This window comes from Penaeus monodon, chromosome 9, assembly GCF_015228065.2.
Source record: "Penaeus monodon isolate SGIC_2016 chromosome 9, NSTDA_Pmon_1, whole genome shotgun sequence".
Lineage (NCBI taxonomy): Eukaryota > Metazoa > Arthropoda > Malacostraca > Decapoda > Penaeidae > Penaeus > Penaeus monodon.
Window position 1 is genome coordinate 18,072,286 of NC_051394.1, and position 17,013 is coordinate 18,089,298.

The 17,013-nt window shown below is 39.9% G+C and overlaps 1 protein-coding gene, 5 non-coding genes and 1 pseudogene across 6 annotated transcripts in view; 4 read left to right on the forward strand and 3 right to left on the reverse strand.

Moving 5' to 3' along the window:
• Positions 1-5,293, reverse strand: part of LOC119576538 (cuticle protein AM1199-like) — an 11,391-nt gene extending 6,098 nt beyond the window's left edge. Inside the window, exons 1-2 of the mRNA XM_037924217.1 lie at positions 5,279-5,293; positions 4,325-4,382 (exon numbers count right to left, since the gene is read on the reverse strand). Of these exons, the coding sequence (XP_037780145.1) occupies positions 4,325-4,382; positions 5,279-5,293 (73 nt within the window). The remainder of the gene's footprint in view (positions 1-4,324; positions 4,383-5,278) is intronic.
• A 183-nt stretch (positions 5,294-5,476) lies between these two features.
• Trnad-guc lies at positions 5,477-5,548 on the forward strand. The gene has a single exon. It is a non-coding gene; the product is annotated as a tRNA-Asp (tRNA).
• An 8,855-nt stretch (positions 5,549-14,403) lies between these two features.
• On the reverse strand, positions 14,404-14,475 carry Trnad-guc. Its single transcript has one exon. It is a non-coding gene; the product is annotated as a tRNA-Asp (tRNA).
• Positions 14,476-14,747: 272 nt separating this feature from the next.
• Positions 14,748-14,819, forward strand: Trnad-auc. The gene has a single exon. It is a non-coding gene; the product is annotated as a tRNA-Asp (tRNA).
• Positions 14,820-15,488: 669 nt separating this feature from the next.
• Positions 15,489-15,560, reverse strand: Trnad-guc. The gene has a single exon. It is a non-coding gene; the product is annotated as a tRNA-Asp (tRNA).
• Positions 15,561-15,829: 269 nt separating this feature from the next.
• Positions 15,830-15,901, forward strand: Trnad-auc. The gene has a single exon. It is a non-coding gene; the product is annotated as a tRNA-Asp (tRNA).
• Positions 15,902-16,271: 370 nt separating this feature from the next.
• LOC119576641 overlaps positions 16,272-17,013 on the forward strand; it is a 7,899-nt pseudogene continuing 7,157 nt past the window's right edge.

Sequence of the window (17,013 nt, forward strand, 5' to 3'; positions counted from 1 at the left end):
GTGAACACAGATATTTAAATCCTTCAATCGATAATTGTCTTTTAAATTGGAATAAATGATATATATTATATCATAAATTAAACCACAAACCACATGCTCTATCATTATTCCCATGGGAAGCTAATAAAACTATCTTTGGTCTGAGAATACTACACATCTTTCCACTACACGTGCGACCGTTAGTGGCTCTTGGCATCCTCACAACGCGCTTCAGTTTTAGCCATCATCGGCCCATGAGTCAATCTTGTGTGCCCGATTCTCAGCCTTGTTAACTACTTGTCGGTTGGGATGGACGCTGGTCAACCAACTGCCAACATTGCTCCCTTTATTTATTGCGAAGACAACTGATATTGGGTTTCAAACTGGTGTGTGGGAGAAAAAAAATGATCATCACAGGACTGAGCAGCAGCTGCCTTCCGATCAACTTACTCATTCCCACAGATACAAACATGAGCTAGAACCCAACACAGTTTTTTCTATTATTATTATTAATATTATTATTTTTATAGAGTGGTTCCTAATTTTTCTAGTCATTTTGACTGTTACAAGGTTGGCATGTGACTCTGCAGTGAAGATTAAGGCTGTCGAAGAAAGATTGCCAAGTGCAGTCTTCCTCTTCTCACTGCTGCAAAGTACACACCATTTTCAGATTTCGAACCATCTGTATATATTGCATCTGATCTTTGGTAATTAGAAATGTGCTGAAGAAATCTCTCCTTGATCCCTTCCTCGGATCTCTCCCCCTTCCCTATTTCAACTAAATCCAGCCCTACTAGATTGGTCCTAGTGGGGAACTGGAGAATGCCAGCAGCTAGAAATTTAGTGAGATCTTTCACAATATTCCTAATTCTCCTCCCATAGGAGCGGTTGTCCTAAAGGAGGCTGAAAACTAGTCCAGATGTAGATCCTGGATTCCTTTGTAGTCTGGAGAAGTAAATTAAGTTCATGTAGTCTCAGTGTAATGGAAGAAATGGTTCTCCACTCTCAGCATACACGGACTCCATAGATGAAGACCTGAAAGCCCCTCTTTAGATTCTGAGAGTTTCATTAGGTGCTTTTGTGGCTTTCACCTTAAACTCATCTATGTGTAAAAAAAATAGATGAACTTTTATTACAGTGAGCATGGCATTGTAGTCTTGCGATTTACTGCAGTCTGCATGTGTCCTTGCACATTCTGTAGGCTTTCTCCAGAGCAGTATAGTGTGAAGTCATCCACATACAAACTACACGAGACAACACTTGGAACAACCTGTCATTTTTGACAATGGCAAACAGGGTCACATTGAAGACACTCCCTTGTGATACCCCTTCCAGCTGATATTCCATGTTAGAGAAGCTGTTTCCCACCCGCAATCTACACTTCATTATCAACATGGATGAAGCAACTTTCTAAGTAGATCTTCCAAATCATCTAAGTTGAGATTATTTATAGAAGTGTTGTCTGCAGGTGGATGGTCTAAAGGAAACATCCTTTGTACCATCACTGCTGCTACTCCATGAGGTGCATTATCAAAGGGTCCATAATGAGCTTGAATTTGGAATCCTCTCAGGGAACTTGGATGATTTTCCCTGGCCATAATTTATTGTGGGCATACACAAATTGGGTTACATGAAGCTATCAGATGTTGCAATTGCTCCCACTTTGCTTGAATTCCCAGACAAATCCAAAGATTAGGGTATCTAATATCTTTTCAAAAGGTGTCTGGCAGCACCTGTGGAGCTCTAAAGACCTTACTTTGAGAGGAGGAGGCCTTTGGGCAAGCTCAGGATTCCTTTGCCTGGGCAAAGGGCAGACGTGAGCCTTTAGATTAGGGGCATTCTGTTTAGCAGAAGAGGCCCTTATAGATATGGTGGCAGCTGGTGCTGTTATCGTTGAGGTCTCTGGAGTCTTGCTGATGGCTCCAAAGACCTTACTTTGGGAGGAGGAACCTCCTCAATAGACTCCTCACTCCTACTCTTTCAGTATTTGGAGCTTCCTTTGAGGACTGAGGACGAATTGTAGTGGCAGAGTGAGTTGTGCAACAAGTATTGGAGGTAAGGGGAAGACAGGAAGGACAGGCTAGAACTGAGACAAAGGGCTTACCTGACTATGCAAACAGCACATGGGCACATTTCTTTGGTTCTGGAAGATTATGTTTCTCCTTGTTGATAATACTTTTTCAGATTTGTACTTTTTACACAAGCTTTGAAGAAAGCTTCATGTGATTCTTTGCAGTAGTAATAGCATACTGGACCTGGACTGCTCTCATCTCCTTGATGTCCCATTGTACCACACTGTACACACACTCTTGGTAATCCAGTTTCTCCAAGATGACAAGAGTTGGCTCTATCCCATAACCTTGACAGTGGAAGTGCCGCATAGAGTTGGGCACATATAGCTCTACCTATAGGCAGAAGAGCTGGTGTCAATTGTCCCACACTATCAGTTTTCTTCTTAAAATGTTTTACTGTCACTACCTTAAAATTCTTTAGTTCCTCAAAATATCTCATCAGGTCTCAGGTAAAGAGAATTCCCTTGCTCTGATTTTTTTGAGAAAACAGGACACTTGAGAATGTCACATATCACATGTAGACAGTCACTCTCGTCTGGTAATGAAACCTTGACTATCAGGCTACCATCTCACTGTGGGGTGATCCGAGGATCATATTGACACATATTAACTATATTGTGAAGTATTCCAAAAATGTCAAGATCCATGATCGACATGCCATCAGTAGCCCTCACCATAAGGTATTTACTATATAAGATACTTTCATATTTACCTGGTAAATGATGATGGTATGAAGACTTTTCTCCTCTGGTCTGGGAGCTTGAGAAGCATTCCGTTTCCCATTCTTGCCCTTTGGAATGCTGGAAAGGTTCTAGAGTAACCTATGACGTCCGAGGGGGATTAACCAAAGGACTGCTTAGGTCATCAGGGAGAGAGCCAGTTCTTTTAAAATTCATAGAAATCAGAACTCATTTCCTAGTTGAGTCCAACTAGAGGAAGATATAGGTTGGGGCTCAAATACACCCAAACAGTCAAAGGGGTAGTGAGGAAATATATGCTCTGACTGGGTAGTGCCTGCTTGACCCTAACCATATCTGATCAGCCGACTGACTAGACCGATCCTTGATCAAGCTACCTGTCTAACCAGCAAAACGGGACGCCACACACAGCAAACGCAGATGGTAGAGTTCTCCCTGGGCTAAATGGAATGGGTGCTCCATTCCCTGTAATAGGCCTTGGTGTACCTGGTAGCCATTTTGTCTCATCCTTCACTGATGACCCCTTCAGTATGGGTAGCCCTCTGGTTATTGGGACCTTATCCCTCCCCATCAGGGAGCTATGGGCGGATGTATATATTATTCATATAGAATATGTTAATAACACAGGAAACTACTAAAGCCAGTAACAATGTGTATACTGATTTTCATTTACACTTTCAATTATGCACTTGGATTTTCACTAAAGTATGTATGTTTCACATACAGTTCCAACTTGGGGGATATCTTGAACAGGGTTTACATTTCATGCAGCATTGAAGCTATCACATTACACTTCCGATTTAAAAGAAAACTCAGGCATACAATTTTCTTTTTGTATTGCTGCTGGGTGTGAAAGCTCTGATATTGGACAGTGATAGATATATGTATTAAGATTTTTTGAAATTACATTCTGAATAAATATATGAAATACTTTCTTAAATAAATCACAGGACAAATAGACTATGGATGTGTAAGAGAATAAGTGTTCTTTACTGGACAACTCAAACAGATCCCTGGGGTGTGAACTTCATGCTCAAAATGCCTTTGTTTGATCCGCCTGAGGGCGTAGGCAGGGATTGGTTAGGGGAAGGTAGGGACCACGGGCAACAAGGGAGACTGAGACTGGTTAAAGATTTGTTTGTTGAGAAGGTACAACTGAAAAGAAGAATGAAATCGAGTCCTTAAAACAGGCTCCGTAAATGTAATATATAACTGATGTAGGGAAGTCCAAAATCTATGAATGTCTTATTGATCATAGGATGCTTATTAAAGCGATTATTTGAAAGTACATGGATATGTCTGAAACTGGCCACAAGGTTGGATAAAAATATGCTTTTCTGGAAAAAAAAAGGTAACTACAGATATACACACATATATACGCATATTAAAACGCATTCAAATATATGTCCGTTCATAGTAAATATAATTCATAATTTTATACTGAATATTTTGACCTTTTTATTGGTATAGAAATTATTCTTCGATCAGAATAGCGAGAGAGAGAAATATGAATATCTCCAGGATGGACTTGATTGTCGCGGATGATTTCGACCTGCCTGCCGGGGGCGGATGCAGGAGCGTTGTAGGAGAAAGATGGATTGTCAGCCAGAGCCACGAGCAACGCCAACGTGATCTGAAGGTGTTAACTTTTTAAAATAATTTTCGTGAAGAATTTGGCTCATCCTCGACATCTCTCTCTCTTACACAAATAGTCATATATATGTTTATATATTATTGTATATATAACATACATACATATCAATATATGTTTCTTTATATACTGCACACACATGTAGACTTATATGTGCATGTGTGTGTGCTTGCGTGTATTTACACACATACACACCACACATATATATTTACAATATATATATATATATATATATATATATATATATATATATATATATATATATATATATATATGTTATTCACACACATATATATATAGTGTGTTGTTGTATTTATTGTAAGTGTATGTGTATGTGTATGTGTATTGTAATGTGTGTTGTGTATTGTATGTGTGTGTGTGTGTGTGTGTGTGTGTGTGTGTGTGTGTGTGTGTGTGTGTGTGTGTTGTGTGTGTGTGTGTGCGCGCGCGCGTGCGTGTGTGTGTGATTGTTTGTGTATGAATTAATAAATACATATATGTATTACAGATTACATATTTTTATATGATATATATATTATATTCATGTATATATATATATATATATATATATATATATATATATATATATATATATATATAAGTTATTTATATACATATATCTATATATAGGAAGATCAACCTATACGGAAATCAACACTATCAGCAGGAAGGATGCAACTACTCATCTGCGAATATGATTTGACTTGCTTTACTATTTCCTTGAATTTCAGTATTTTGTATGTCATATACAAAATAAAAGTTATTAATCACTATTATTATCGTCCAACTCTCATATGTGATACCCTACTATTCGCCCCTATGTCTGATGGAAAGTACTTTGTAAGTGATTATGTCAGTGTCAGCTAGCCTGTGGGGACGAGTTTTGTTTTCATCTTTCATAAACGGTAAAATTATAGTAGGACTAATAATTTAGCATTGGAAATCTATTGAATACAAGGGATGCAAGATCGTGGGCGATAAGAAAACACAAGCACACGCACACACAAGCGAGCGTATATGCAAAAACACACACAATTACCAGTAAGGTCATGACAGTAATATATCACATTGCCGATTCCTCGGTAGTATAGTGGTTAGTATCCCCGCCTGTCACGCGGGAGACCGGGGTTCGATTCCCCGCCGGGGAGGCTTTTGGCTTCCTTCGCTCAGGTGTTGGCTTCTAAAATAAACACCCTGACGTCCGGTAACTTTATTGACAAAAGTAGCAACTTAATGAGCCTTCTTAAAAACGATTTATATAGCATGACATTCAAAATATTCTTAGACAAGAGTATCTATTTTTTTCGGAAAATAGAAAAATTATTTAGTGCTCATTAAAAACTCACTTCTAGAAGTTTGTGGTCGGTTCCCTCACACTTTATTTTATTCACGTGTCTGGCTGGCTCTCTATACCACCAGCATAAGAGGTCCATTATAGTGAGACATAAATGTTTTTGTTACTTGTATACAGTATGGTTGTGAACATTTGCCCTTGTCCACATTGGCTCATACTTACCATACGAATGAATATTCTCAAAATTAACGGTAAGTACATGTATCTTGCACTTAGGTCTAATTATAATAGTGATTGATTAGGTATTCAGATATATTCGTGTTATAGGCAGATGAATATATAAAATGTATATATTTTTTTTCTTTTTTTTCCTAGTGACAAGAAAGTGTAAAAGTCGGTATATACTGATTTTCATTTCTAACTGCTTTCAGTTATACACTTCGATATGCTTCAGACTATACATGTTTCACATATAGTTTCAAGTTTGGCTATTTCTGTATCAGTGTTTACGTTTCACGCAGGCATTCAAGGCTATACATTACACGTCGAATTTGAGCACATCAGTGTGTTTTTTGCATTGGTGCTGGAGGCAAAAGTTATGATGTCGGACATTGATGGATTTGTGTTGAGGCTATATGGAATAGTATAACATCACCTAAATAGATATATTAGGACTACCTCCTTAAATAAATCATATGGTAAGTAGACCATGGACGTTTAAGAGGATAAGTGTTCATTACTGGACGACTCAGGCAGATCCCGACGGCGCGATCTTCATGTTCAAGCGCCATCGCTCGATCTGCCTGAGGGCTTGGGCGAGGATTGGTATGGGGAAAGCAGGAGCCACGGGCAGCAAGGGCGGCTAAGGCTGATCGAAGACTTCATCGAGAAGGTAAGACTGAAACGAAGAATGAAATTCAGTCCTTCGAACAGACTCTGTAGATGAAATATATAAGCGGTGTAGGGAAGCCTAGAATCAATGAATATCTAACTTATTATGATAGGTCATATAGACCGTGCCTGTTGATGCTGATCTCGGTCACGACGTCGCATGAGGGCGAGTTGTCTGCCACAGAAAGGACTCTTTCAGGTGATAAGCGGAATGGAGACTTCTTAAGAGAGATTAATGATAACTCACTTTTTCATCGTCTGCAGGAGAAATACATAATTTGTATCATAAACTATCTAATTCGTTAATGAATATCATCGAGTTTTGTAGAAATAGGCTTTATTTACAATAGATTCCTCGCATTTCTCATATTATTTGTGTCGTTTTTGCAAGCGCGATTCTTTGAAACAGAACTGACGTGCTATTTATAGCCATCAGCCAGAGGGTACACATCCAGGGAACGCTAAATATGAAATAAGTTATATTCATTATAATTAATTTCTGACCATCAACTACTTAAGGAGGAAGTACCATACGGATATAATCGTTGCTAGCTTTGTACGAATGCCTCGGTTGTGTAGCGTTTAGTGGCGGTAAATGATAATCTTAATGATAAACTTGACTACCTTTTATGATCATGATCTTCGTATTGTCATTATTTCCATATATACTCAACTGGGGTAACACATATCCAGTATATTCTGTACTTTGGCAAGATTAGCTGGTTGTTGAAGGCTGAAAAAATCCATTGTCTGGGGTGAAGTGAGTATAAATAGTAAGTGATGCGTGATTCAAAAGAAGTAAAAGTCTAGAAAGAAAGAAAAAAAATATTCTGGTAACATAAACTTAACAGAAGATGGGTGATAAGGTATATGCCGTGTATACCCGGAAGAGGAACGATAGGCATTAGCAGTTGCCAAAGGTTGACAGACTAAGAACTCAAATTGTGATAGGTGAATTCAGGCAAGCTCGGGACAGCAAGCAGCTGCACCCATTCCACAGCCTGGCACTCGTTCTGGAGGTATGGAGTCGCAATTACTTTGGGTAGTGGCCATTGATTGGTTATTGTGGTAATCAAGACAAGAAGCTTGTGCAACAGCATGCAGGCACAGACTCGCTTAAGAAAAGACCTAGTGCCAACCTCTCGGAGGGCACTGAGACAGCAGGTGTATGGGAAAGAGTGGGTACCTTCGTCACCGTGGTGACAAACCGGCCGTGAATGAGTCTGAAAGTGGTCACTGATGCCAGTGGTTATTTGAAAGCACGTCGCTGTCTGAAACTGGCCACAAGGTAAGATAAAAATGTTCCTTTCTGGGAATAAATTTAGATAATCACAGGTAAGCACATATAAATAAGTCCTCAAATATACGTCCTCTTCTACTAATCATGATTATACTTCTAGAATTTATATAAAATAGTTCGAGCTATTTATTGCTATATAAATTAATTTTCGATCAGAATAATAGATACAAAACACTTTGTGTTATAACTATACAACAAATTTAACACAACATTGGGCTGAATGAATACATGTAATAGAAAAAGATTGTTGTAAATGGTCAAAGTTTATTAGCAAATAAATAAGACAGATCACAAGGAATAAGAAATACTCATCTTATAATAATAACAGCAAGATATGCACAAGGAATACCAAAAGAAAATAAAAAAAACGACTTAAGACTACTACTGAGGTCGGCCGTAGAGTTGTGAGGGAGCGGCTGGACGACTCACGATGTTTTCCGCGGGCGCGATCTTCATGCTCAAGACGACATCGCTCGATCTGCTCGAGGGCGTGGGCGGGAATGGGATGGGGGGAAGGCAGGAGCCATGGGCAAGAAGGGCGACTGAAGCTGGTATAGAATATTAGAGAATGTTTATAAAATATCCCATGTGCAGAAAATAAAATGACCTTTCACTGACTCGCCTGACTGAGCCTTGCTGAGCACCTCCTGGGCCACCAGCCTCGTGCCTGACGATGCCATCCTCGGTCTCGTGACGAAGGTGTAAGAGCCGTCAGTTGCAGGATGGACTCGATCGTCGTGGATAATTTCAACCAGTGTGACGGGGGCAGATGGGCGGGACGCCGTAGAAGAAAAACGGCTTGTTCACCAGAGCCACGACTGCGAGCATCGCCAATAGATATGTAAACACTATGGTACTCTCCGTTTCAACCTTTAACTGCAGCTGAACTAGTTGCTTTGTTCCGTGAAATGTGATGGGTATAATGACTCTAAATTTTCGATACTTATAATATATACATATATTACGAAAGATCCATTACTCACAGATTTCATTTTGATTATGGTTCCTATTGCAAACCTTGCAGAATCATACTCCACAGCAGGATCGACGTGCTAAATGCCATATTTTGCAACTTCAATTGCTATAGAGGTATTGTAATAAACGTTAATTATTTATGCTACGCCAGTGGGTCTTTGTCTCTGTGCGAAACATGTGTCAACATGAAAAGGATGACCTGGGCATGTGTTAACATGAAGGGACCTGGGCAAACATGACGCAGCTGGCTGTGAGCGGAGGAGCGGAGGAACAATCCAAGCCAGGAGACGGAGTTGGGTGCTGCTCCTGTGAAGACCTCCTGTGTTCCCTTGTGACCTGATATAAACTTTGTGTTGCCCTGTTATAAGCTGTATTGTGCAGTGTGACATGCTGGTTTCCCCCTGTATTGTGCCTATAGAAAAGTGTGCGGGTAAATAACTTAAATGTAAGTGTAAATAAAGGAAAGACTGTAATTTTGTGTTTATTTCGTGCCCTGCCTCGCCACTTGGCGTTTCCTCTCGTAGTGTTCTGGGACGCTGTGGTGCTCGGTGCCTCTTGGAACTGTTCAGTGTTCACGACCCTGTGGATAGCACGCCGTCTGCCTAGCCTGCCTTGTGTTGGTGGCAGAGAGACGAGGCGGTCGGCGTAACATTTATATAGCTGTAAATCAGGTACGTAAAAATATATGAATATAAATAAACACTGGAAATATCCGCTATTCTTTTGCATCTATATATGTATACTTTATATTACCGTTAAGTAAAGAGGTTAATAGACCCACACACACAGTTATAATTCCATATGTTTGTATAAAAGTGATTGTCCCCTTATCTGTCTATTCGTCTCTCCGTCAAATTCTCTTTATCTGTTTCTCTTTATATATGTGTCTACAGACATGTAAATATATACACACACATTTATACATATTGCACACATATATACACTTACATGTTTGTTTGCTCGCGAATATTTATACAAATACACACACACACACATATATATATGAACAAATGATATATATGTATGTATATATATATATATATATATATATATAATATATATATAATATATATATATATATAAGTATGTCTATGATTATACATATTGTAATATTTATGCAGATATATGCATGCATACATGTATTCGTATTTATATCTAAATATATATATATATATATATATATATATATTATATATATATATATATATATATTGATTGATTGATTGGTTATTTAAGATTATCTGCCATGTCAACAGCTAAGGTAAGCGAATACCTTGTTAGATTAAAATGTTAAAATATTTAAAACGTTCAAAATCTATCAATAAATGTCTTACAAATAACAATAAATGTTATATTAAGAATCAAAACATAAATATTATGCTCTTAGGAAACTAATAAGATCTCTATGTCACAATCCTCCCCCAATAAATTTTTCAGTGTACATGGGGGAGGGGACAAGTACATACGTCTTTGGTCTGAGAATATTGCACATCTTTCCACTACATGAGTGACCGTTAATGGTCCTTGGCATTCTTCACAAAGTGCTTGACTTTTAGCCATCATTGGACCATGAGTCAGTCTTGCGCCCGATTCTTAGTCTTGTTAATACAACTTCTACTTTTCGGCTGGTCACCCAACTGCCAAGGTCATCTCTAATCTCTAGCAGTTTCCTGAAGTATGCCTCCATTGTTCCCTCCATTTGTCGCAAAAACAACTCCTGATGTTGGGTTTCAAGTCGGTGTGCGGGAGAGGAAAACGAGCATCACAGGGTTGAGCGGCTGCTGCCTTGTCCTTCCGATCAGCTCGCTCATTCCCACTGATATCAACATGCACTGGCACCCAATATTTTACTTTTTATGTGGTGACATCATTGCAAGCCAATCTTGAACCTCGCTCACCACTGGATGTGATGAGTTTCAAGTTCTTGATTGCTTGCAAGGCACTACGAGAGTCACAATATATTACAACAGAATGGTTCGTAAGATCTCTAGTCATCTTGACTGCTGCAAGGATGGCAAGTAACTCTGCAGTGAAGATCGAAGCTGCCAAATGCAGTCTTGCTTCTGCTCACTGCTACAAAGCCAACACCATTTTCAGATTTCGAACCATCTATATAAATTACATCTGATCGTTGGTACTTAGAAGTGTGTTGAAGAAATCTCTCTCTGACTTCTACTTCTGATCTCTCCCCTTTCTCAATTCCGATGAAATCCAACTCGACTTGATTAGTCCAAGTCTTGTCTAGTAAATCAGGTTCATGTAGTCCTGGTGTAATAAAAGAGATGGTTCTCCACTCTCTGAGAACTTCATTATGAACCAAGTCCAACATCTGGAGAACAGTGAGAGTTGCAGATAAATAAGCCTCACATCCATATTCAAGTTTACTATGAATTAGTGCTCGGTAAAGCCGCAGAAGTGTTGAGCGTTCTGCACCCCAAGATAGATGTGAAAGAACCCTCAAAATATTAAGCGCTTTATAACACCTATAACTGTTTGCACCCATGTAAGCCATGAGTCAAAATTTAGACCCAAGTACTTCACTTGGACAAAATGTGGTGGATTGTTCCTAACAAGGGAAAGGTGGAACTTGCAGTACCTGTTTGGTAAGGCCTGCCTTACACCTTTAGGATGTCCCTTTCCAAGATCTTGGGAGTACCTTTTGAAGGGTTGTTTACCTGTGGAACTAATTTCCACAGGCTTCCTTTGGACAGGCTCAGGATTTCTTTACCTGGGCAAAGGACGGACCTGAGCCTTTAATTTAGGAGCATTTTGTTTAGCAATGGAGGCCCTGTGGATGTGGTGACAGCTGGGGCTGTCACTGCTGAGGCTTCTGGAGCCCTACCTATTGGCTCCAAAGACCCCACTCTAGCAGTCTTTTGAACAGGTTCAGGATTTCTTTGCCTGGGCAAAGGGCATATCTGAGCCTTTGCTTCAGGGTATTCTCCCTACAGGGGGAAGCTCCTGTAAATGTGGTTGCAGCTGGAGCTGTCCTGTTTAGCCTTGACTGATGGTTCCAAAGACCTTTTTTTTGGGAGGAGTCTCCTCAATAAATCCTCACTCCTACTCATCAGAGGCAGTTTCAACATTTGAGGACTGAGGTTTAAAGGTAGTGGCAGAGTGTGTGGTGCAATTAGTATTGTAGGACAAGTGATGGCGGGAAGGAGGATGGGCTAGGACTGAGGCAAAGGATTTACCTGGCTGTACAAATGGCACGGGCAGGTCGCTTTACCTCTGGAAAACTAACTTTCTCCTTGCTTCATATTACCAATACTTCTTTTTCAAAGTTCATGAGCTTTTTTGCAGTGGTAACAGCTTATTGGACCTGGACAGCTGTCATCCCCTTGATGACCTGTTCTACCTGTTTACCCACTTTACAAACTATTTCCTTGATGACCTGTTCTACGCCCTATTTGGGTTTTCCATATCCTTAAAACTGCAAGGAGTTGGCTCCATGCCCTTAACCCTGGCAGTGGAAGGACTGCATAGGTTTGTGCACATATGGCTTTACCTCAAGGTGGTACCATGCCAACTTAACTGATTCTGGAAGGACTAATGTTTCAAAAGTTAGATGGAGAGCTAGTGTCGACTGTTCCAAACCATCAACTCTCTTAAAACGTTTTACTGCCACTACATTAAAATTCTTTAGTTCTTCTAACAGTTCTCCTCAGAATACCTCATTAGGTCTCAACTATCTTCCAATGCACTTCAAAAATATCAAGATCCATGTTTGATACATTATCAATGGTTTTCAATGCTAGTTACTTACTAAATGAGATACTTTCATATTTACCAGGTAAGATTTCCTCGGGAACAATTATGATTCCCATTGTTGCCCTTTGGAAGCTGGAAAGGTTCCAGAGTGACAACATGTGACATTCCAGAGGGGTTGGCCAGGGGATTGTGTAGGTCATCAGGGAGAGAGATAGTTCTTTATAAATTTGTAGAAATCATACACCCACCATGGTGTCGGGTGTATGATTGATCGGGCCTTGATCAAGCCACCCATCTAACCAGAATAGAGGACCAAAGAGGTGTGTTGCTAGCTGCAGGGTGCAGCGTGCAGCATCCATCAACCTCCAGGACTCCTGTTTCTTAGTAATATGGGACGCTATGTATGGCAAACACCTGTGGCAGAGTTCTCCTTGGTCCAAGATGGAATGAACCAGGGGTGAGTGCACCATTCCCTCTCATAGGCCTCGGTGCACCAGGAAGCCATTTTGTCTAATCCCTCATTGGTGATCACTCCAGTATGGGTAGCCTTCTGGTCCAGCTCACCCGATCACTGGGACCTCAAGCCTCCACCCCACAGCAAGGCGGCTCCCGTTAAGGGGGGTAAATATATATATGTACATTATATAAATGGAAAAATCTATACGTAAATCGACATTACCAGTAGGAAATATTCGGATGCTCATCTGTAAATGAGGTTTTAACTGAATTTACAATTTTCTTGACTTTTTACTCTTTTGCATGCCATGTTCGAAATAAAGTATATTAATAATTTTATTGTGGTGTAACTCATTTGAAATCCTACTATTCGTTCCCTATATCTGATGGAAAGTAATTTATAACGGCTTTTGCCACTTCACCTGGTCTGTGGGGGAATGGAGTGCCTTTTTTCATGAAGAATTATGTTTTCTTCTTTCATAAAGGGTAAGATTATATAAGGCCTGATAATTAAACGTTGAAAGTCTATTTAATGCAAGGGATGCAGGATCTAGGGAGATAAGAAATGCTATGAAGACAGAAACACACGCGCACAATTACTAGTAAGGTCATGATAATGATATCTTATCGAATCCTCGGTAGTATAGTGGTAAGTATCCCCTCCTGTCACGCGGGAGACCGGGGTTCGATTCCCCGCCGGGGAGACTTTTGGCTTCCTTCGCCCAGGTGTTGCCCATCGCTCGCGCCAGTGGTTAACAGCTTCAGTGGCCCTTCTTGCCCGTGGCTCTTGCCTTTCCCCAACCTCATTCCCGCCCACGCCCTCGAGGAGATCGAGCGAGGTCGTTGCGTGAGTCGTCCAGCCAGGGTCACTTCGCTCCATCACAACTCTACGGTCGATCTCAGTAGATTATTTGATGCACGAGTCCTAAGTCGTTTTTTTTTTTTTTTTTTTTTTTTCTTCTGTCATTCCTTGCATATAGCATGCTGTTATATCATTATAGGATGAGTGTTTGTAATTTGTATTATTTATTTGCGAATATTTTTTACCCTTTTCAACTTTCTATCTCTGTAGTAGGATTTACATATTACATGTACTGATTAACTTAAAGTTGTGTTAAATTTGTCGTACATTAATAATATATTACATATAAGTGTTTTGTATGTATGAGAACTTAAATGCAAAGGCAGATATTCAAATTTCTCTCTCTCGTGTTATTCTGATTGTAGATTAATTTCTATGGTAATAAATATATCGAATTATTTGACATAAGGAATCCTCAAGCAGTTAGTATTTTTGTGAATAAATTGGCAAAAAGTAGCCGGACGCCAGGGTGTTTATTTTAGAAGCCAACATCTGGGTACAGGAAGCCAAAAGCCTCCCCGGCGGGGAATCGAACCCCGGTCTCCCGCGTGACAGGCGGGGATACTAACCACTATACTACCGAGGAATCGGCATTGAAGTATATCACTATCATGACTTTGCTAGTAATTGTGTATAATTGTGTGTATGTACGCTCGAGTGCGCGTGCTTGTGCGTGATAGATAGATTGATATGTGCACATATTATATATATACAATAATGTATAAATATGTGTATTTGTGTGATTGTGTATATATGTATCTGTATATACATACATTTTCATATACATATACATATCTGTATACATATACATAAACTAGTAAAGTCATGATAAGGTCATGATAATGATACCTTATCGAATCCTCGGTAGTATAGTGGTAAGTATCCCCGCCTATCACGCGGGAGACCGGGGTTCGATTCCCCGCCGGGGAGACTTTTGGCTTCCTTCGCCCAGGTGTTGCCCATCGCTCGCGCCAGTGGTTAACAGCTTCAGTGGCCCTTCTTGCCCGTGGCTCTTGCCTTTCCCAACCTCATTCCCGCCCACGCCCTCGAGGAGATCGAGCGAGGTCGTTGCGTGAGTCGTCCAGCCAGGGTCACTTCGCTCCATCACAACTCTACGGTCGATCTCAGTAGATTATTTGATGCACGAGTCCTAAGTCGTTTTTTTTTTTTTTTTTTTTTTTCTTCTGTCATTCCTTGCATATAGCATGCTGTTATATCATTATAGGATGAGTGTTTGTAATTTGTATTATTTATTTGCGAATATTTTTTACCCTTTTCAACTTTCTATCTCTGTAGTAGGATTTACATATTACATGTACTGATTACTTAAAGTTGTGTTAAATTTGTCGTACATTAATAATATATTACATATAAGTGTTTTGTATGTATTAGAACTTAAATGCAAAGGCAGATATTCAAATTTCTCTCTCTCGTGTTATTCTGATTGTAGATTAATTTCTATGGTAATAAATATATCGAATTATTTGACATAAGGAATCCTCAAGCAGTTAGTATTTTTGTGAATAAATTGGCAAAAAGTAGCCGGACGCCAGGGTGTTTATTTTAGAAGCCAACATCTGGGTACAGGAAGCCAAAAGCCTCCCCGGCGGGGAATCGAACCCCGGTCTCCCGCGTGACAGGCGGGGATACTAACCACTATACTACCGAGGAATCGGCATTGAAGTATATCACTATCATGACTTTGCTAGTAATTGTGTATAATTGGGTTGTACGCTCGAGTGCGCGTGCTTGTGCGTGATAGATAGATTGATATGTGCACATATTATATATATACAATAATGTATAAATATGTGTATTTGTGTGATTGTGTATATATGTATCTGTATATACATACATTTTCATATACATATACATATCTGTATACATATACATAAACTAGTAAAGTCATGATAAGGTCATGATAATGATACCTTATCGAATCCTCGGTAGTATAGTGGTAAGTATCCCCGCCTATCACGCGGGAGACCGGGGTTCGATTCCCCGCCGGGGAGACTTTTGGCTTCCTTCGCCCAGGTGTTGCCCATCGCTCGCGCCAGTGGTATATATGTATGTATATGGATATATATATATAATGAGAGATATCGAGGATGAGGCGATTAGACAGCGAGAGAGGGACAATCCGTTTCCACACAGAGATGTATGGAATTATGACATCTATATCTGATTTCCATAGAGAGAGAGAAAAAAAAAAAAATGGAGTACTGGATCTTTTGTGATATAAATATTTTTACCAGTATCGGAAATATGTGATGTTTGACACATTTCACAAGACATTTCAGCTGCAAACACCAAGTGCCATATTGCTTACTTCATAATCTACACCTAAGAATCGGTGAATAATCAAATTCTTTAGGGAAAAAAATGTCGATGTAATATCTTCAGATCGTGTTGGCGCTGCTCCGGCACAAGCCGCCTTTCTCCTACGACGCCCCTGCATCCCGCTCATCCGCCCCCGTCAGACTGGTCGAAATCATCTGCGACGATCGATTCCATCCTGCTGCTGACGGCTCTTACACCTTCGACGTCGAGACCGAGGACGGCATCGTCAGGCACGAGGCTGGTGGCCCAGGAGGTGCTCAGCAAGGCTCAGTCAGGTGAATCAGTGAAAGAGCAGGTTATTTATTTGGTAAACATTCTTTATCATGTCGGATTAATATCTGTCAGCATACAGGTCGTATTTAGTAGCCTTTTGTAAATTCATCCTTTCAGCTTCACCTTCCCGGACGGCCAAATGTTTGACCTTCAGTTTGTCGCCGATGGAAACGGTTAATAACCTCAGTCGCCCTTCTTGGCCGTGGCTCCTACTTTCCCACAGCCCGTTCCCGTCCACGCCCTCGAGCCGATCGAGCGAGGGCGTCTTGTGCATGAAGCTCGCGCCCGCGGAGAATTGTGTGAGATAGAGATGTCACAATTCCATATATCTCTCAATGGAAACCGTTTGTTCCCTTTTCGCGTATATCTCTTAAAAATTTTTATATATTATATATATATATATAATTATAATTATATATATTATAATTTAAATATATTAAAAAAAAAATTTTAAAAATTGGGGAAAGATTTTTTTTGTAAAATTTTTGGGAAAAAGGAAAAAAAAAATAAC